We start from the raw sequence: 21,424 nt of genomic DNA on the forward strand, positions 1-21,424 counted from the left end.
GGTGAGCTACAAAGTGAACTTATTGGGCAACCTTCATTGAAGACTCCATCCAAAATAGCAGGAACCAAGGTGGGATCCTTATTTTTAAGTGTGAGGTACAGTCCTATCCCTTTCTCAGATTTGTAGTTATATAACTCCATATGGTCCTTAATCTCTAATGGTTTGTATTGAACATAAAATAGGATTGTGTTGGAGTAATTGATGGCACACATATACAAGCCTCGATTCCTAAGGATATTGGGCCTTCCTTTCATGGTAGAAAGTCCCATGCCACTCAAAATGTAATGACAGCTGTAGATTTTGATCTTCAGCTCACATATATCTTGGCTAGTTGGGAGGGGACAACACATGATACTCTAGTTTTACGAGATGCTTTAGAACGTGAAAATGGCTTTCATGTACCATAAGGTAATAGATTAATTTGTAGCTAATTTTCTCCATGATATTTCTTGATATGGAGCAATATGACCCACTTGTTCATCATATATTAGGCAAATTCTACCTAGTTGATACTGGATATGGAGCCAAACCCAGATGTTTGCTCCCTTTTCGTGCTGTCTGATACCATTTGAATGAATGGAGAAACAATCCAATGCGAAATGAGAAAGAGTTGTTCAACCTTAGGCACTCAGCTCTTCGTGTTACAGTAGAGCGTGCATTTGGTCACACAAGAGGATGTTTAAAATTCTTGATGATGCCACTCTATTCTTCCCATTTTCAACTCAAGTAAACATTGTTGTAGCTTGCTACATTATTCATAATTGGATTATACAAGATGGGGGTGATGAGTTAATTATACAAGATTCTAATTCTATATCAAGTCATAATCACGCTACATCATCAGTTGACTAAGCAAGTGAACATGTATTTATGATTAATTTTAGGTAGGCAATTGTTGATCACTGAAATTTATTTATACGGATAAATGGATAACTAAAATTTATTTATGAACATATATCATGCTACAACTTCTTTTTTTCATGATGCGTATGGTAGGTAATGGAGATTGAGGAAAAGGAGAGCACTTTGGGGAACAAGATGAAGGAAGTGGGCATGTCACATGGACCTCATCAATATCATCATTCATGCCCTTTAACCTGGTTAATTTGGTGGCTAGTGGCACTAGGACTTCATCAAGCTTCAAGAAAGCCCATCTTAATATGTGTGCTAGGGATTTAAATGAGCATTTCAAGATCAGACTCAGTGGAGAACAGATAAAAATCATTTGAGGACATGCTAGTGGAAGTATGCAAAGATACAAAGGCTTACGAAATTGAGTGCTGCTGGTTGGGATGAAGACAAATTCATTATTACTCTTGATCATGAGCATTATACAGACTATACTCAGGTATCATTGCAGCTACTTCTCATGTTCATAATATGCCTCACATATTTTGTCTTTTAATTGGTCTTTTCTTTTCTAGGATCACAAATCAGATGCTGACTATTTGAACAGATCTCTTGAACACTATGGTGAGATGGTTACAATCTTTAGGAACAGCATGGCTATTAGAAAGTTTACAAAGGGATCGAATGAGGCTCTAGGTACCGAAGATGGTGAAACTGAGATTGATGACGTGGATGCCAATATGGTTTCTACCACACCTAAAGATAATGGGGCATCTTCATCAACCAGCAAACCTAACAATGCCAGGACAACCGTAAATGAAGATGAAGGGTTGATTGCTGCATTCAAATCTATTGGTGAGAAGCTTGCAAAGGCTATAGTGAAGGCCGATACCGTGGACAAGGATGTACCTGATGATTTGCGGGACAACTTGAATAGCCTTCCAGGTTTTGAGGAGACACACATATCTTTCTACTACGCTCATTTGATTGCTAACCCTCACATTGCTAGAGCTTTCAACAAGCTACCATTCAACCACAAGTTAAATTGGGTTGCTATGTACATCAGTGAGAAGTTTTCTAGATGTTAAACATCTTTTGATTATGTAAGGACCGTCATCCTACTTTGGGCTTGTAACCCATTAAACAATGCATTGTAGGTAATTGGGTGAAGACTTGTACACGATTCTCAACTCTACTTTTGGTTTGTAACCTATGAAACAATGCACTGTGGGCTAATTATTAGTTGTCACCCTTATTTTGGTATACAACATGGTTTGTTTATGTGTGCAAGGTATAAACATGGTTTATTTATGTATCTCTATAAAACCATGGTTGCTTGATGAAAACATGAGGATTTATTTTGTTTGTTTTATGTATTGTAAATGCATGGTTTCTCTTAATTGATTGGATTGTAGTTGCATGATCAAATGAAGAAGAAAGAAGGAGGGAGTTGAAGGGAGGTAACTATATCCTACACTCACCAACTCTAGGAAGAGATAACCATATCTAGCTTTTTCATCCCCATCTCTCCATCCAAACAAAAAATAGGATCATCTTATCCACTATTTATCCTTCCAATTAAATAAAAAAGTAGTTCATCTCATCCCTGCAACCAAACAAAAACTAGGATCATCTCATCCCTAAAAACAAGGATGACAATAATCCATCCCACATTGCCTCCAAACCAAACAAACCCTCGGCCGCATGAGGAATGGCACCGCGTAGGGCACGTTACTTTCCAACTCTTGAACATAGGGATGGCTCTTCTCCAAATTAGCAACATAATGCTCCAATCTCCACTATGAAAACACAATTATTCCTCAGTTTCCACAGCCCCCACATGGCTGCTGAACTCAACATTCTGACTACAGGGAATTTCTTGTTATTTCACCAAAATTTAGCTACAGATCCATAATCTAGGCCTACTGAAAAACCAACTACTTCAGATATCACAATCCACATCTTCTTAGCCACTACACAATCAAATAGAAGATCATTGAATCTTTTTCACTACAAAACAGACATGTCTGTGTCTTCAATTCTTTTCCTCTTCTCTACATTATCTCTAATTAAGAGCTTGTTCTTAAAAATCAACTATACAAAAAATTGCACTCAGGTGGCACACAAATTTTCCATGATGATGGAGTGAAGACTGGCATCGCTCTAAAATTAACTAGTCTAAAATTAAAAACTTTTGGAAATTATATATCTCGTTGGAGAGGTAGTTGAAAAATTGTAGAACCTTGACATAAACATCACAGTCAATTGGAAGGTGTTGAAATAAAATTAGAACAAACTCCATACGAGCAACATCCAAATCCATGCAGATAAGCATCTTCTCAATGAGGCGTGCAACGTCCAGGGCACAAAAGTGAACATTTCACCGGTGTTGTTGTCGTTCCAATAAGTAGAATAAATTGATGCAACAATATTCCATAAATTGTTGAAACATCTCAAGAGTGGTGTCAGGGGAAACCTAGTTCAGTAGAATTCTTGCTACATTTGTACTAATCTCTATTATATGGAATACGAGTTAGTTCATGTGTCACATTTTTCCCTGTTCTCTTAACAAATAAAAATCTCTAAAATTTGAATAATTTACTCATTTTTACCGTCTACCCTTATCCTCTGACCTCTCTGTTTCGTTACCGTTACGGATATGAGACTATTCTTACTAATAAAAATAAATAAAAAATTATAAGAGAAATTAGCGGATAATCTCATCATCTTTTTCAGATTTTATCTAAAATCAAATTAATATACGTTCCACAATGCACCCATAACATATAAATGTCTCTATACTTAAATTTATATTTAATGTTAGGTCTCCAATATATATATTTTTGATTTCCAAAAGTTGCGATCGTTTTCTGACTTCCTGCCCGTTACCTTTTACGTCCACCGACATACGGGCCCCACGAGCCACGACCGGGTTGCCTACAACAAGCCCCGCCGAACCGAAACTCCCGGCAACTCGGGGTCCGCCTCCTCTCCTCGCAGCTCCATCCCTCTCCCGTCTCCACCTCTCCCTTCCCACGCCGCTCCGGAAACCCTACCCGCCGCCATGCCGCCGCCGGCCGCTGTGGCGCTTGGCGATCCTTCCCCCTCTGGTGATTACTTCTGCCTCCGCCGTCTACGCCTCCGTCGTCGTCGTCATCCGCCATGACGCCCGCCCGGCGGGTGCCCTGACCCCACCGCGCCCCGCCTCGGACGCGCTCGCCTAGGTCGGTGCGGGGCGGGGGCCTGTATAAGCGCCGTATGGGGGCCCGAGGGCGAGCGCGATCCCACTCTTGCTGCGATCGAGGCGGTTTTTGTGGTTTCGGCGGAGGGTTCCCGGCGTATTCCTGGCGCGGCGACTGCGGCAATCCCGACGCGAAGATCGGGGGCTTCTGATCGGCGGAATTTCGCTGCTCGGATTGACACAAAAGGTAAATTTCTGATCAAAATCGTTGTTGTTCTTCTTCGTTTTGTTGTGGTAGATTAGATCGATTCGCTTCCTCTGATTCTTGAAGTTGGGATTCTTCTTGTTCGATCGTGGTGACAAAAATTATGCGATCTGTCATCAGAAGCTACTACGATTTAATCATGTTTAGCCTAGAAGAAACACTTAAAACTTAGATTTCTTACGAAACTTGTTCAGGTGCGCTATTAATCCTCCGTTGATTCCCTTAAAAAAGGTTAGGTCTAGAAGGAAACTAATTTGCAAACATCTGAGCGTGACATATCTTCATAGGATCGTGATAAGTTAGGAAATACATGCGGAAATACTCTTCGTTGATCAATTTGTTCCCCAGGATTAATCTGGGAAACCAAACGAAATAAGATTTCAAATCGACTGCAGAAAATTCAGGGATCAGAACATCGTAGCTGTGCTACGTGAACAACTTCAATAAGTCATGACAACCTATGATCAAGCTTGGTTTGAAGTGGAAAATTGGTGAAACAGTACACATAATGAATTTGGCGTTTTAGAATGGCAAATCACATTGATTTGTTACAATATAATTTGTGGAAATTCAAATATTGTTTATCATAAGATATGCAAAACTTTTGTTGCAACCAAGCATTATTTCTTATTTGCTGATTAACAATACTAAATTAGGAAGCTGTACTCAGGATTGGATTGAAAAAGAATGTGATTTGTAAATGTTATCGGTGATAATATGATTCACCTAAATAAGATTGATCTGCAGAAAAATAAGTAAATAACTATGGACTTAAGGCATTGTTTTCTTATGTCATCTGCAACTTTGTGCCAAAGTCCTTGTCTATCACTCCTGATTGTATTGCTCCCAAACCAATTTGTTTAATGATTATGCTTGTGTACTAGATCGATTGAATTTTTTGTCAGAAATAACAGATTAAGGGAAAAGCAAGAAAAAACAACTGAATCAATATTATGATTTTATTACTCTTGTAACCTCCTATTTCCTTTATCATGTACTTATGTGCTTAAAATGGGTGAGATTACCATTGAATAATTTGTGCGTATTGGGATTTAAGTGAACACGAAAAAAAAAGCTGCAATGAATTAGACAATGTTTAGCTGATAATGCTAAAAAATATCACTGAGACCTAGGATTATTTCTTATTTTACCCATTAACATTAAATAAATTCTAAGAAGGAAGTAAGTCGAACTAGATATGAAATTACCAACATGAAGAAATTTTTAGAACTTTCTTGTCCTGAGTTGTTTCTGTACCTACCTTAATACATTGCCTTTGTTTATTATTAATTGGATTTCCTTATGATGAATCTGTTCACTAGAGCCATATCACGAATTAAGAATCCAATATTGTGTATCACTTTTTTTTATCAGAAAACTCCACCTTTTACATATTAGTATGGCATTGTTTTAGAAATGTTAGAACCAATTCAAACATTTATATGGAAATTGAAAAATGATTTTCTGCTTTCTTTTCTTTGAGGTGTTCTATTATTTGCTTTTATCTTAAAAGCAACTCCATATCTGGTAAATTGGAAAACTTAACAAGGGAAAAATGTAAAATTACTAAAGATGGTTTATCCTCACAACATATAGCCATTTCTGCGAACCATATTCGATACTTTGTTTAGTTGATCTTGTATCTTGGTAAACTTGCTTGTCCAAACCTTTTGCTGTGACGTTACTAACTTTGTGATCTTTGGACACACTGCTGATACCAGTGTTTGATACATTTTTTTGTTTTGAAGGTGCTTTATCTGTAAGATGGCTATTCTTGAAGCACTGGATCAAACATCGGCTCCTGTTAGTGGATCTTCTGCTGCTGTCAGTCCAGAAAACTTCATCAAATGCTTAAAGATGTTTTACAGCCATTGGAAAGGGGATATATCTGATCTTTGGGGCTCTTTGAGTGCAACTGCTGTTGCTACTCCTCCACCTTCTGAAGATATTCGGTATCAGAAATCATTGGCCCTGAGCATGTGGTTTTTTGGTCATGAATTTGCAGACACTATAATGGTGTTCTTCAGCAGCCAGATTCATTTTTTTGAGCAGACAGGAAGGTTGTGAATTTCTTAAACTTTTGAAGATGCCTGTTTCTAAGGCAGTCGGTCTTGATATTGTGCTGCACAATCTGGAAAAGGGTGACAATGGCTCTGCCTTAATGGATAAGATCTTACATTCAGTATTTGCACGTTCTGAATCCAATAGTCTCGTTATTGGGCACATAGCAAAAGAGAAGCCAGAAGGCAAGGTTCTTGAAGAATGGTCTGAAAAGCTGCACGGATCAAGGCTAAAGCTTTATGATGTTTCAGGTGGCATATCTGATCTTCTTGCTGTGAAAGATGTCACAGAAATTATGTATGTGAAAAGGGCTGCGTATTTAACTGCTTCAGTCATGAGGAAGTATGTAGTTCCAAAGCTGGAGAAGAAGATTATAGTGGATGAAAAGAGGGTTGCACATTCTAAGCTGATGGATCTGACAGAGAAAATAATACTTTCCCCGATGAAGATAAATGTGAAGCTTAAGGCAGAAAATGTGGACATTTGCTACCCACCTATTTTCCAAAGTGGAGGCAAGTATGACCTTAGGCCTGGTGCTTTTAGCGATGATAATCTGTATTACGATTCTGGAAGCCTTATTGTGTGCGCGATGGGTGCCAAGTACAGTGGCTACTGCTTAAATGTTGCAAGAACCTTCCTGATTGATTGTTCTGTGGAAAAATGCAACGCATACAAGGTCCTCCGCCAAGCGCATGATGCTGCTATTGCTTCTTTGACACCAGATAGCAAGGCAAGTGTGAGTTACGAAGCTGCAGTTGCTGTGGTCAGAGGTGAAGCTCCTGATCTTCTTCCCTTCCTTACCAAGTCAGGTGGAACAGGAATTGGCATCGAGTTCCGTGAAACTTGGCTGTCCTTGAATGAGAAAAATGATCTGACACTGAAGGCAGGGATGATTTTTAATGTTTCCCTTGGTTTCCAGAACCTTCCAGCTAAGGCCAGTGATAAAAATATCAAGGAATTCTCTTTGTGGCTGGCTGACACTGTTCTGATTTGCAAGGAAATGCCAGAAGTCTTGACAGCTTTTGTGTCCAAAGCTGATGACGATGCCTTCTATTTATTTGGTGCGCGCATGATTTGGTTGCTATCCAAAAGGTATAGCTCCAAGATTATTGAGTCAGTTTCTGAGACGAATCGATTAGCTCGAGCCACAAATATATACGGGAATCGCTAATTTGCTGTTACCCTCAACACGGAGAAGTAGCAGACACGTCTTGATTCGAAAAAACTTTCTGATTGACTTGAAAAACTTTCAGTTCAAGCAACTCCAAATTGAATTGAATCGACAAACCTTCAACTGAGAAGGGGAGCAGCATGTTCATTGTACGTGAGGAAGAGTAAGGAAAGGAGAAGAGGAAGATAGGTGGAAGCGCGAAGTGGGCTCGCTGAAGTCACAACGATGGAGCAACGCAAGCTTGCTGATGAGTTGCCAGTGCTCGACAAGCCACGATGCTGAGGTGCATGGCCCACGCTTTACCACGTTTCAAGCGCCTGCAAATCCTCAAGGTACTCCTCCGAATCCTCATCGTCGGTCTGAGCCACCTCCTCCAGATCCTTGTAGTCGATCTTGGCCACCTCCTCTGGGTCCTCTTAGTTGGTCTGAGTCACCTCCTCTGGAATCCTCGTAGTTGGTCTCGGCCACCTCCTCTTCCACTTCTTCGGGTTTGTTGTTAGTCTTGGCCATCTCCTCCGTCTTATCGCTGTTCACCTCCAGAGCTCAGGGTCCTCCTCTTTCGTCTCATCCCTGACTGCCTCGTCGGTCTCATCCACCTTCTCTTCTTCGAGCTCACCGTCCACCTCTACGATCTCCTCAGGGTGCGCCTCTTCCTTATCCCCAGAAGAAAGATCGGCCAACATTTCCTCCCCACTGCCACCATATCCCAGCTCGGCGAAGAGGACCATCATTGCGTTAGGACTAGAGAAGAGGTCCATCAACCAACAGAAGCAACAAAATCTTTAATAGCTTGCGGTATGTTCGTCTCTCGTACCATTCATCGTTATGCACATCAACCAATAGAAGAAGAGGGCGTGTAATCCTTGCCTAAGCCCGGTGCGGCAACAATTTGTTCTTTTTTTATTAATAGTGAATTATTTTCAAGTGTGATCTAATACACGTTGAGTCATCCCATATTTTCTTATTAATTAGAGTAATCTTCATAAAACTACAACTATTTGTACCATTGTAACACAGAATTACAACTATTTGTACTATTTTAACACAAAAATATAACTTTTGAAGTCTATTTCACAAAACTACAACTACTTTATCATTGGTAGCAAGAAATTATAACTTTTTGGCATATGTGTGGTTTATGGATGGGATCAGATCATGTGGCACATGTGTAGTTGATGGGTGTGATCAAGCTAAAAAGTTATAATTTCTTGTTACCAAGGTATAATTGTAGTTTTGTCAATATAATTCAAAAGTTGTAGTTCTGTGTTATAATGATACAAATAATTATAGTTTTGTGAAACTTACTCTATTAATTAAATTGATTAATAATAAAAAATTATAAGCATAATTTAATTAATTCTACTATAACGACTATAATTAATTATAGATTGAAAAAATGTAGCTAGTTTACATTTTTTTTAATTAATTGTAGTATAATTACTATAGTTATTTTCTATGCATGCATCTCGTAACTAGTTCCACCTCGTCATGCCGATTTGCATTGTACATTTGTACCACTATTACCTTTACAAATGAAACAAAATAATAAATGGGGTTTAGAATCCTTTATCATCTTAATTAATGATACTATATCTTCTATAATTAATTATAAATTGCAAAAAATAGATAATTTTATAATGTAGATAATTATTAATTATAACATGAAAACTTCTAGGGAGTAACATGGACTTCAGTGCTTTTTCTGTGTTATATTCTTCTGTTTGGCAATAAAAAATCGATAGTCCTTAAATAAGAAAAATCAAAGAAAAAATAAATTTTAAACAAGAGAAGATATACTTTTCTAAAAAAGATAATTTAATATAAATATTGATCTTTTCATTATAGACAAAAGAAAGATCAGTACATTGTTAACTTGCATCCTACTAGGTACACTATCCTAAGCCTTCTTCATCAGCGCCTTTGGCATAATTGCTAACTGATCTTTTCATATTTACACAAAAGAAAGATCGGCTACGACAAAAAAATCCGGATTTACAAATGGTCCCGTAATCAGGATCACAAAAGTGTCACCTACACCTAACTAATTCTCTGATCATCCTTAGTCAACCAACCATACTAGTAGAATCAAAATAATGCCAATTTTGAATAGTAGTGTTATTGGTTGAATTCTGTCATTTTATATGTCAAAATTGTTGGTTGCCTCTGTTTTGCTAAGGAGAGTATGCAAAGTGCAAACCAAGGTACTGTTGTGCAGTGATGCTCTTCTGTGTCTCCATAGGCTAAAGGATTTCATGCGTTCCTAGCTTTGTAGTCATGATTTGTGAAAACAAAAGCCTCTTCTCCAAAATCCTGAGGATTGATTCCTAAGACAATGAAAACCACAGTTAAGTACATGGGTACACCGATGTGTTAATGCTCCCAAGTCCCAACATTGACTGTTCTTCCTACTTCACTTGTATTGGCTATGGTTTTGCTGCTCCGAAGGCGATGCTATAGCGAACAAAAAGGAAGATTGGCCCAAACTGAGGCGTAGCCCAAGGCCCTAAGCCCAAGTTATCGCAGGTTCGACTCCAATTGGGAAAATGTGCAGTAGGTGTATGGCTTCCATTAAATGGCTATGCCTCATGTACTCCATGGTGTTGTGCAAGTCTTCAATTTTTCCTCAACTTTTGGGATCCGTTTAAAATGCCAAAATTCCACGTGAACTACCGGTTCATTCCAAAAGTGGTCACAGCAGAAGTGCCAAAAATGATCCTCTTTTCTCCTCAATCATACGTGGCCATTTCGATCCTGCTGCTACAATCCAATCTACACCTTTCACTACACTCCGAGATAACTCCTATCTTGTGAAAAATTTGAACCAAGAGGATTTCAAAATCCCATGACTGGGACAACTTAAAATTTGGATGCACAAACAGGCACGAACTCGAGGAGTCGGCCTTCTGCATTTGTGTGTTGCTTGCTGTGATGCCCCACTGCTACTGTGCCTGTTTTGTTACGAGCCGCCTTTCCTCTAAAAGCATCCGTGTTTTCAGTCAGGTTTCGGCTGGTCACTGAAAGATGCTGCTGCACCTTTTTTGTAGAATTATGCTGTTGCACTCTGAAATTGTGCATGCTATGCATGGCAGACGAGACAAAAGATTTAAAAAAGATCAGAGCAACCGCCAAAACACTTACACAAAAGAGAACAAATGGATGGCAGAAGAGACGCATCTAATTAAGGGAAAAAGACAATGCTAATGATGGGCTACTTTGAGCTGGAGTTAATTAAGCCTGGAGTACATATGTAAGCATTTGGGCCCCTAATTTGAGCTCTGATGATTAATGACAACACAATCATCGTGACAAACGTGTGTTTTGCAGGAGCCATTGAAAGTTAGGTCACGGTGATAATTCTTGGGTATTCTCGATCCATATTGGTTTTTATATTGATGGTTCAAATGATATGCGTGAAGAATGAGGACTAACTAGTTATAAGTGTCGTTGAGGGACACTTAGAGTAGTATAGGTCTTTGTTTTTCCTTTGACGGCTCTATTAAGGGGGTTGAGGATAGTAGCTTAACCTATACAGAGCTATGTAGATAGTCGTGATGCACACTAATCAAGTCTAGCACTAGGTAACTCAAAGGAAGCCCAAGAAAGCAAGGATCGAAGACGGTTCAAAATTTAGAGCGAAATGGAGAAGTTCAAAATTTCTGTGAACACCAAATGATCCAATGTTAACATCAAAAGATGAACAATGGTTCAACGGAGTAATTACATGTAGAGTAATTTTCAGAGGGAAATTTAAGTTATGTTTATCAGATATTCCGATGTTAACATAGGAGGATGAACAATAAATCACTCGAAGGTTTATGCAGAGAGCAATTTCTAGAGGGAAATTTATGTTCATCAGATGTTCCGATGTTAACACATGATGATGAATAGTAAATCATTAGAAGGTTTATGTAGAGAGAAATTTTGAAGAAGCAAGTTAAAGTTCTACACATTGGAAATTCCGTTGAGGACATCGAAAGATTGAGCACCAAAAGTTCCGATGGTCATCAGAAGAATCATTAGAGTAAGTGAGCAGAGGCTACCGTTAGCAAGGTCAAAAGTTGATGATAGGTAGTATAAAACTACCGTGTATCAATATTCTATACGCATCCATATCCCCTAGGTTTCCTGTATTCTCGAAGCATATCTGTGCCTGGGAAGGGAATCCCTATGAAAACTCCCCGTAGGTACCAGAGTATCTCACAAATATGGATGTTTATCTCTAAGAGTAACAGAATCCTACTAGGGAAGGAATCTAGAAGCCACACGATAGCCACCATATATGTACGGAGCCAAGGGACCCTGTAGAGGACAAGTCTAACCAGCAAGACACAAGCCCTTATTGCCTACAGAAGCCTTAAGCCCTCGAGCCTTCTGTACTCGTGATTTACATCGACATCTCATCGAGACTACATGTAAGGAGCCCTCGACTAGGTTCAGATCTATCTAGGCTAGCTAAGACCCCCTCTTGTAATCTGTCTCGAAGATCAATACAAGATCACAGAACGTAGAGCTATTATCCTTCGAGAGGTCTAAACTTGTATAAATCTCTATGTTTTGGCATACGATTTGGCTACATGGGGTATCCCGTATTTCATTCACATATTTGTAAGATTGATGGTTCACAAAATTGTCGACAAAAGTGTTATACACATCGGATGTTCCAATATTGGAGTTTAATCTTCAACGGATCATCTGGTGCGTATGGTCGCACAGTAATGGCTAGTTTCTGGGCACCGTTCCGATGAGAAGAAGAAAGGCATTGCCGGGTCATCTGGTGAGTGCAATTTCTCTGGGCCGAGGGGGTAACAGCTAGTTTGTAGTTGTTGCCTATAAATATCCCCCTCTACGCCATTGTCACATCCCAATTCCCCCAATTCCTAATCATGTCAATAAGCATAGTTTAGCATCATAATCATCATGTTTAATTGTTAAGTGTTTTGGATTTGCTTGTTAAATTCAAAAGGTAGTTTGATATTTGCTATGTATTTTGAAATTAACCGACATTTGAATCTTTGTTTATTTAAGTCTTGCCTAAGTTTTTGGGCGAATCCAATTTAAAATTGGGTTCATGGCATTTTGAAATCATGGCACAAAAATTCCTAGAAAGTTTGGAGCACTAGAGCACATCCCTTGGGTTAATAAAATGGGGAGAGAAAGAAAAGAATTTTTGCTACTGCAACAGACTTGCTATTCTAGCAAGTGGGCCCACTTGCTTTCCCACCACCTCTCCTCTCTTTCAGCAGCAGAAGCCCCACCCTTCCACCTCTCTCTCACACTCTCACACTCCCTCTCACCCTCTCCAACCGGCCAGCAAAGCAGCAGAGCTGCTGCTCTCTTTCCCTCTCTCAGACTTTCTCACTTTCTCCTCAAATCTTCCCCTCGAGAACTCGGATTCAAGGTATACATGTTATACCACTACTTTCCCCTCCTCCTTAGCTTCAAATCCATCTAAGAGTTTCTCACATGCACGGAGATTTGAAGATTTTACAAATTGATTTCGTCACCTCTCTTTTCTACAATTTCAGCAGCTTGCCTCTCTTCTCCAAGCACTTCTCCCGTCGATTTCTTCTTCAACCGGCAGTCACCACCCTCCAACAAGACCTTGGATAAATCCCTAGGTTGTCCATGGTAGCAATGCACGCTTTTAGCTCGGTTTTAGATGGATTTATGAGCTGAAAACGAAGTATGGTGAAGTATGTCATGTTGTTGAGGCATTAGTGCTAATAGAGAGTTTAGATGGAGTTGAGCTAATGATTCGAGTGTGTAGAGTGAGTAAATGAGGTCTAGAACCGATGTTTTAGTGTCAATACATGTTTATGGGGGTTAGGATTCAACATGCAAATCGAAACGACTTAAGTTGTTTGCAATACTTTATATTCTAGAAGGTATCGGAAGTTCTGATTTTCATATCGAAAGTTCTGGTTTTAACTCGAGTTAACCCAACCCAAAAGCCTCGTTTGAGCCAAAGTTTTTGACCCGATCAAAAGTTCCGACCTTGGGATCGGAACTTCCAATTGAATAGAGTTGCAACCCGAGAGCCCATTTTTGAAGAGTGTTGGATGTTCTGGCCAACACCAAAAGTTTCGACCTTAGTACCAAAACTTCTGATTAAACCTTTTTCTAGCCAAGAACCCTATTTTTGTAAAGTGCCGGATGTTCTGACATCATCAGAAGTTCCGACACTAGTACCGTAACTTTCAATTAAATATTTTCCGAACCGAGTGTCCATAATTTCAAAGGTTGGAAGGTCCGATGGACTAAAAGTCCTGACTTCCAGGCTGGAAGTTCCGATTTAAGTTGGAAGTTCCGATGTTACCCGGATTGCAAAATTTCTTTGTTCATTCGTGTGTCATTGTATTCTTAACTTGTTGTATTGCATCCTCATTCATTGTGCATCTTGTAGCATACAATTTAACACCTGATTCATGCTCATCACATTTCACACTTTCTTCTTTAGAGAATGAAGGATTAGATGATAACGTGGGCGTGATCGGGGGCGCTCTGGATTTCGTTGTTGTGGATTGTGATCAAGCGGAGCACCAAGGCAAGCAACTAAGCATATTGCGTCATTGGTTCAAATTGAATGGAGTCTCAATTGATAAATTATGCTTTATGTATGTTTGCATGTTTAGCGAGTCGATGTCGGGTCATGTGGGTAGAACCTATATTGTTGTATTATCTCTATCTTGATCTGTTGATGGCCCCTATTCCTTGTAACCTAGAATGATATTGTCGATGTCTAACTACAACGGTGAATCAAAATGCTTAGCAATGCTTAGGTCCTTGATAAAAGTCGAGCGACAGTGCGACCGTTGTTCGTGAGCTTAGAGCTTACTTACTATTGTTCATATTTATAATTATGATGTCAGGTTGGATGAGATGTAAGAATGAGGTGAGATGCAGACGGTGCTAGGGGTAGGTCGGGAGAGGAGCCCGGATGCCATAGATCGCTTGCATCGTTTAAGCACCGTCCGTCGGTGCCGTTGACTTTAACACTTTTCTGTGATCACCACATACCCGAATATGGGACGGGTAAGCCAAGTACCGTAAGTTGCCGCATCCATTTGAGTCATTTGCTCGGGGTGCGAGCAAGGGCTTTTATAGGCACTTGAGATCCGCCAGTGAGACATCGTACGCACGGGGTTTAGGTGGCCTCCACATGCATCGGGCATGGGAACAAAGGTTCGGGTGGGTATGTGAACGGGTTGGTATGTGAATCGTCACTCATAACTGACAGTTGTGTGTGCAATGGTCTCATATCGTGTGGGTTCAAGAGTACTCCCTTGCAGGGTATAAAATCAATTCAAATTGCTATTCTCTTGGTTATGAGCAAGCTTTTATCCATCCGCATCGGTCGTAGAGTTACGAATGTGGGATGTTTGATATAGAGGGTAGGTTGGGTATGGTTGGTGATGATCCTTGGTTACATGATATGGATCCTTTTACATTTATGTGTAGGTTTGTGTTTATAGGGTAGATTGGATATGTGTTTTGGTTAAGTATAGGTGCTCACACATAGTTGTTAGGTTGCTTACGCATACGAATATTTGCTTAACCTTGTGGCCTTTTTCTTGCTAATAAATCAATCCATAACCCTTGGAGTCGGGCTATTTATACGTGCCATATATGATTTAAGTCTTGCGAGTACCTTCGTACTCACGCTGCTCTTTCAGGTTGGCAGGCGAGGAAAGGTTAGCTTCTAGCTACTTCATGTTCGCCAGTGCCGGCGGCTGGCAAGAGTAGTGTCGTCTACTCGTGTGGCGAGGTTTGGAAGCCTAAGGGCATATGGCTCCACCGATCTTTTTGTTGTTGTTAGGTTTTAAATCTTCCACTGCGTAGTTTTATCTCTTTGATGTAAATTATTGTAAATATGTTTTTCCCAAAAGAACTTGTAATATAATTTTAATTACTCACTCTTTATTAAGCTGTATTGTGATACTGAATGTTGAAAAGATATGTGTTCCAATCTTAGGCACAAAACAAGTGCTGAGACTATCGGAGTAATATTCTAATTAATCATTGTAGTCGTGATTACCCAAATGATAGACTTAATGATTAATTAGAATATTATCTAGACTAATCCTCACAGCCATAAAGGTCCTCTTGGCAGGTGGTTAATCTCAATGGCATATTTAGAGAGTCAAAAAGAAGAAGAAGCACTTAAGTGATTTCTAAGCTCCGTAGTTGCAAGATTAAGGGTATTACTAGTGCTAGAAGAGTAGCTAATGTGCATCCAATCACCTCTTTGACTTAGATTTGGTCAAGTGAGATTCTTTGCTTTTTACTCTTTGTGATTGGTGTCACCTAAATGGCTTGGTGACGTTTAGTTTTGAGGAACTTCATGGTGCAGTGATTGTTGAGGCCCCAAGATGATCATATACCGGTATGGAGTCCACTGATCTAGAGTGGAGAAGAAATCCTACTAGAGAGCATTTGGTCCCTCGCGCGGGATCAAGAGGGAGCTATACCCTTACGCAGGTGCTTCAACGAGGACTAAGGGGAAGCGCCAACTCCTCGATGTCTCGAAAAAAAAATCAAGTCTCCCTATTTGTCACATTCCAAAAATGCACACACAAGTCACTAAGCATCATGTTTGACTATGAGCATTATGTATTTTGGCTATGATGAATTTTAGTGATTTTCCTTATATTTTTGGGAATTTAATCGATGCCATAAAAATTGCTAGGAGTTATGCGAGTAACCCAATTAGTAGAATTTTAGTTTATTTTTACCATAGGCTTTGAGAGTGAATTCAATTGAAATAGGTTCGTTCTGAATTATAGTTGTCGTGCATTTGTTTTTGGAATTTTGGAGCACTAGAACACCACTTATGGAATTAAGGAAAAAGGGAAAAGAGAATTGCTGGAAATTTGCAAATGAGTCACTTTTTAGTGGGTCCCACCTACTAGCCCCACCCTTCTCCTTCTTCTTTCAGCAGCAGCCCACCTCCCTTACTCTTTCACTCACTCTCTCATTCTCTCTCAAAAACACTCAAAAGGAGAGCACACTCTTCTCCCCTCTCCACTCCAAATCCCCCTTCAAGAAGTTGGATTTGAGGTATGCATGCTACACCATCACGTTCCTTAGCCTTCAAGCTTTCCATCCATCCAAGCATTTCATGCATGCACGGAGGATTGACGTTGTTCTTGATCTCTTTTTTTGTTGAAACAACGAGGAGTCGTGGCGTTCTTCTTCATCGAGCTTCTTCCTCTCGTGCCCAACCCAATGATTACCACCCCCAACCAAGACGTGGGGTAAGTTCCCTAGAAGCCCATGGTGGTGTTACATGCGATGATTTGGGGTATAGTCAAGCATTTGAGCTACATGCCCATGCTCGCGAAGCACCACTGTGTTCTTCGTTCCAAAGGAGCAATTAGGAGGGAAATGGTTTAGAGTGAGCATTTAGGTTTAGCTTGTGGGGAGGATCAATGAAGCTTAGAATCCATGCATTAGTGCAAACACATGCTTATGTGGAATGAGTTTTGACATGCAAGTCAAATCGACAGAAGAATCGATCTGAACTCATGCACGGTAGTTCAATCGGAAGTTCTGACTTTTGGATCGAAACTTCCGATTATTTAAGAAACAACCAACCAGAGGACCCCATGGTTGCAAAAACCGGAAATTTTAACCTACATCAGAAGTTTTGTCTTTAATATCAGAAATTCTAATTAAATAAAATCAGCCAATATGAGGACCCCATGGTTGCAAAAACCAGAAATTCTGACTAACACCAGAAATTTAGACCTCATACCGGAAATTCCGACCACCGTCAGAAGTTCCAACCCTAGCATCGGAAATTCTGATTAAATAAAATTAGCAACTCAAGAACCTAATGTTTTAAATTTTTAGAAGGTCTGACCAATCGGAAATTCCGATATTCCATCGGAAATTCTGATGTTACCAAGATGCGCTCATGTTAGGGACTTCCTTTCTCTCATGTTAGGGACTTTCCTCCCAATGTTGGGATAATGAGATGTGAGGATGAGACGAGATTTAGGTAGACATTATGAATGGTTCGGGAATAGAGTCTCAAAGGCCATAGGCCCGCCTAGGTCATTTAAGCATCGATCGTTGGTACTGTTGGCTTAAGCACTTATGCATACTTTTCACATATCTGAATATGGAAAGGACGAGCTGAATACCTCTTATAGCTGTGCTCCTTTGGGCTTGAACATCTATGGTGTGAGTGAGAGGGCTTGTAGAGACACTTGAAGTTGCTTTGGGAGTATACCTAAGTGGTCTCCGCACTAAGAGACACATGTTTCAAATGGTCGGGACTTAATTGGGAAGATTGTCACAGGTACCCTCTCTTGCAATTTGATCGGCTGCATGAGTCGCATGGTCTCGTGTCGTATGGGTAAAGAAGTACCCTCTGTAGGGTGTAAAATCAATTTTATTTAACGTGCTCTCAGTCATGAGCACGCTTAATGTCCATCCGCATCAACCGTAGAGTTTCTGATGATTTGGTGTATGAGTTGATATGTGGTATGTTGGGAGTTGGCTCATGTATGTCTTTGATGAGATGAGCATGTACTTATGATGGTTATGTTTATACTTATGTTCTTATGATGGGATAGTATAAATTTGAGATATGTTAGGTTCTCACACTCTTGAGTCAATAAATTGCTTTTGCATACAGATTCATTTAACCTTGTAGTCTATTCCTTTCTACTAAATCCAAATGCAATATCATTGGAATCGAGTTATTATATGTACCAAATATGAATAAGTTTTGCAAGTACCTTATACTTATGTTAGTATCGTTGAGTTTTTGCATGTGAGGATGAATTAGTGTATAGCTACTTCATGCCCGTCGATGTCAGTGACAGGGAAGGGTAGTGGTGTGCTACTCGTGGTGGTTTGGTGGTGCCTTAAGGCAAATGGAACCACCTCTTTTGTTATTTTAGATCATATTTTCGCTGCATAGTGACATTTACATGCTACTAGTAGGATATAAACTTGATGTATTTTGCTTATTCTAGTGCTTTTTCATGTCTATATTGAGAGCTCGAACACGTCTAATTGTCTCTCATCTTTAAATTCTAGTTGTAGTACTTTTAAATTGCTAAACTTGTAATGACTTAAAGACTTGTAATATATTTACATTACTCGCTCTTTATTACGACTTGATATGATGAAGCTTGTTGTAATGGTGTGTGTTCCCATCTTAGATATAAAACACATACCGGAACTACTAGGATTGGATTTATCTTAATCATTTAGTGGCTACTATTGTTGTTGTGAGATGTAGGTTAGCACATGGCACGTCAAGAGATGGATGTATGCTAGCTCTCATCTTATCAAATGTTTGCCCAATTTGATTAATTCGAATGTAATTTGGACAGTTCTCACACTATCTCCTCTCTTTATCTTGAGCAATTTAATTCCAAAATTTAATTTTCACATTTGCATCCTTGCAATTTCTTTTGCTAGGGTTGCTTTGCTAGACTACGGATAGTGTTTGATTGAGCTTGCATGTCATTCACTTATGAGTAAATTTTATAAACCTACAATTATTTATACCTTTCTAACAAATAACTACAACTTCTGATACCTATTTCACAAAATTACAACTATTTATGTCCTTGATAACACAAAACTACAACTTTTTTTATGGTCCCATCCGTCAGCAACATATTTTGCTAAAAGTTGTAGGTTTGTGAAATTATGCTGAAAATGTGTGGCTGACGGGTGAGATCAGATCAAAAATTTATAGTTTTATGTTATCAAGGGTACAAATAGTTGTAGTTTTGTAAAATAGATCTCAGAAGTTGCAATTCTCTGTTACAAATGTACAAATAGTTGTAGGTTTGTGAAATTTATTCTTCACCTGTAAACCAGTGCATATATAGATTAAAGTTGTTACTTTCTTTTGTAGTAGTTTTTAGGGCTAGAAAAGTTTTAAAATCCAATTTACTTCTCTTTTAGGCATCTTGATCCTACAACATGCTACTAACATGTGTGGTTGACTTAAGCGTAGTACCTTGCTTGTCTTATATACCTGTGGAGAGGGCCATTGTTCCATGCACTCATCTTTATTCTTCATCTATTTTAGTCAGGATATTTTCTTATTTGTCAAAATCAATTTTGTTTATCCCTTACATTCTGTCCATTGTCTCATTGCTATGTGGGTCCAGACCTACCTTATCAAAATTCAAGATTTTGCAGAATTGTAATGATAAATAAGGAATTAATCCATTTTCATTAGGGTCATACTGGCATTTTCACTCCTCTATAATATTGATGTGTTGTAAATATGGTTGCTGGGAATCCAAGAGTTGTGCAGAGCATAGTAGGGATATAAATGTCAACACAACTCATCTTTGAAAAGAGGGTCCAGGGATAGTGACTGAGTCTTTTTTGCGACAAGAAAGGAGTAGGCATGTCAACGGGGAATATTCCTGCGGGGAATGGGTAACCATCCCCGTCCCCGACCGGGGGAAATTTCCCCGTCCCCGTCCCCGTCCCCGCTCGCGGGGAAAAAAATTCCCCCATCCCCGCCCCCGCGCGGGGAATGGGTACCCGACGGGGTCCCCGTCCCCGCTATCGAGAAGGAATTTTGGGCTGGGCCGATTGTAGTTAGGTAGAAATTTTTGGGCTGGGCCGATTGAAGTTAAATAAATTCAGCTCAATAAAAATAAAACTTAATATTCGGAGCCCCGCGGGGAAACGGGGATGGGGGATGGGGAATCATCCCCGCCCCGCCATACCCGACGGGGGGGATTTTTTCCCCATTAAACTCCCCGTGGGGGAAAAAATGATCCCATCCTCGTCCCCTAATAGGGGAATTCCCCGTCGGGGAACGGGGAACGGGGCCCCGTTGACATCCCTAGAAAGGAGTGTGGAGAGCATGGTCTTGCAAAACAAAGATGGATCAAATTTCTTAAGACCTCAATTAGGTTCTTTCTTTCCCACACTAGTTGAGTAAAATCATATATTTAAGCAATATTTTCCCCTTGACATTAGGATTAAGAAAACTTTATAGCATAACACAACATAAATAATCGTTAAATATGATGAAATCTGACATATAGGACAGTGTAAAACCTTAAAAACTTCATAGAAGAAGGAAAAACCTCGGTTAATAATAGCTAAATCTGATGGAATCCGATATGTATGGCACTATAAAACCTTTCAAACTTCATATATAACAGAAAACCCTCAGTAAATAACCGTTAAATATGACATTTGTAAAACCTTGAAAGCTTTGCAGTAGAAAAACCACGCTTGCCGCTTCACAGGAGGATTGCAATGCGAAACACCTGATTCCTGATGAATGCACTGTTCCGTACACATGGCATCTTACGGTTTGATACGCCGCTACTCCACCAATGAAAACCCTAGAATCTGGGACTACCATTATTTAGCAGTGGCAGCACCACACCCTGCTCCAAGTCTCTTGACACCATGTGCGTCTCTACTCCACTTGCTTCATCCGCAGCAGGTCCACCTGGAAGCTGATGAGGAGTCATAAATATAATTAGACAAACAAAACTGAGCTGGTCCAGGACCAAACCAAACCAAACCCACTCACCCACTCACCGACCTCATCTTCATCGGCGCCGGCTAAAATCCATACCCGCGCAGCACGGAACTAGCATCACCTCAAATACTACGCCCACACAGTACGACCCACATAAGGTACACGTGGGACGTTTTGATTGGTCCTTATTGACTGGGCCCGCCTGCTGCACGGGAACGACACAACGATCTGTGTACGTTTCGCTGGTGCGCGTACGGGGATGTACCACTCGCATTTAATCAGTTCATCTAACGCCGCAAATTAATTTCTTCCCCCTCGCGTGCTCGCCAACGAGCCACGGGATCCCCTCCCGCACTGCCGCTGCTCGACTCCGCGTGGTCCACTGACAGAGGGGGCCAACCCGTTCGGCGG

At 40.0% G+C, this 21,424-nt stretch overlaps 1 protein-coding gene and 1 pseudogene across 1 annotated transcript; both read left to right on the forward strand.

Annotated features, from left to right (window-relative positions):
- Positions 1 to 387: 387 nt before the first annotated feature.
- Positions 388 to 1,937, forward strand: LOC133905993 (uncharacterized). Its single transcript, XM_062347805.1, has 3 exons — positions 388 to 408; positions 997 to 1,047; positions 1,425 to 1,937. Exons 1-3 carry the CDS (start codon positions 388 to 390, stop codon positions 1,935 to 1,937), a joined length of 585 nt encoding a protein of 194 aa, XP_062203789.1.
- Positions 1,938 to 3,826: 1,889 nt separating this feature from the next.
- LOC133906375 (FACT complex subunit SPT16-like) lies at positions 3,827 to 8,462 on the forward strand (annotated as a pseudogene).
- Positions 8,463 to 21,424: the final 12,962 nt, after the last annotated feature.

Source organism: Phragmites australis, chromosome 23, assembly GCF_958298935.1.
Source record: "Phragmites australis chromosome 23, lpPhrAust1.1, whole genome shotgun sequence".
Lineage (NCBI taxonomy): Eukaryota > Viridiplantae > Streptophyta > Magnoliopsida > Poales > Poaceae > Phragmites > Phragmites australis.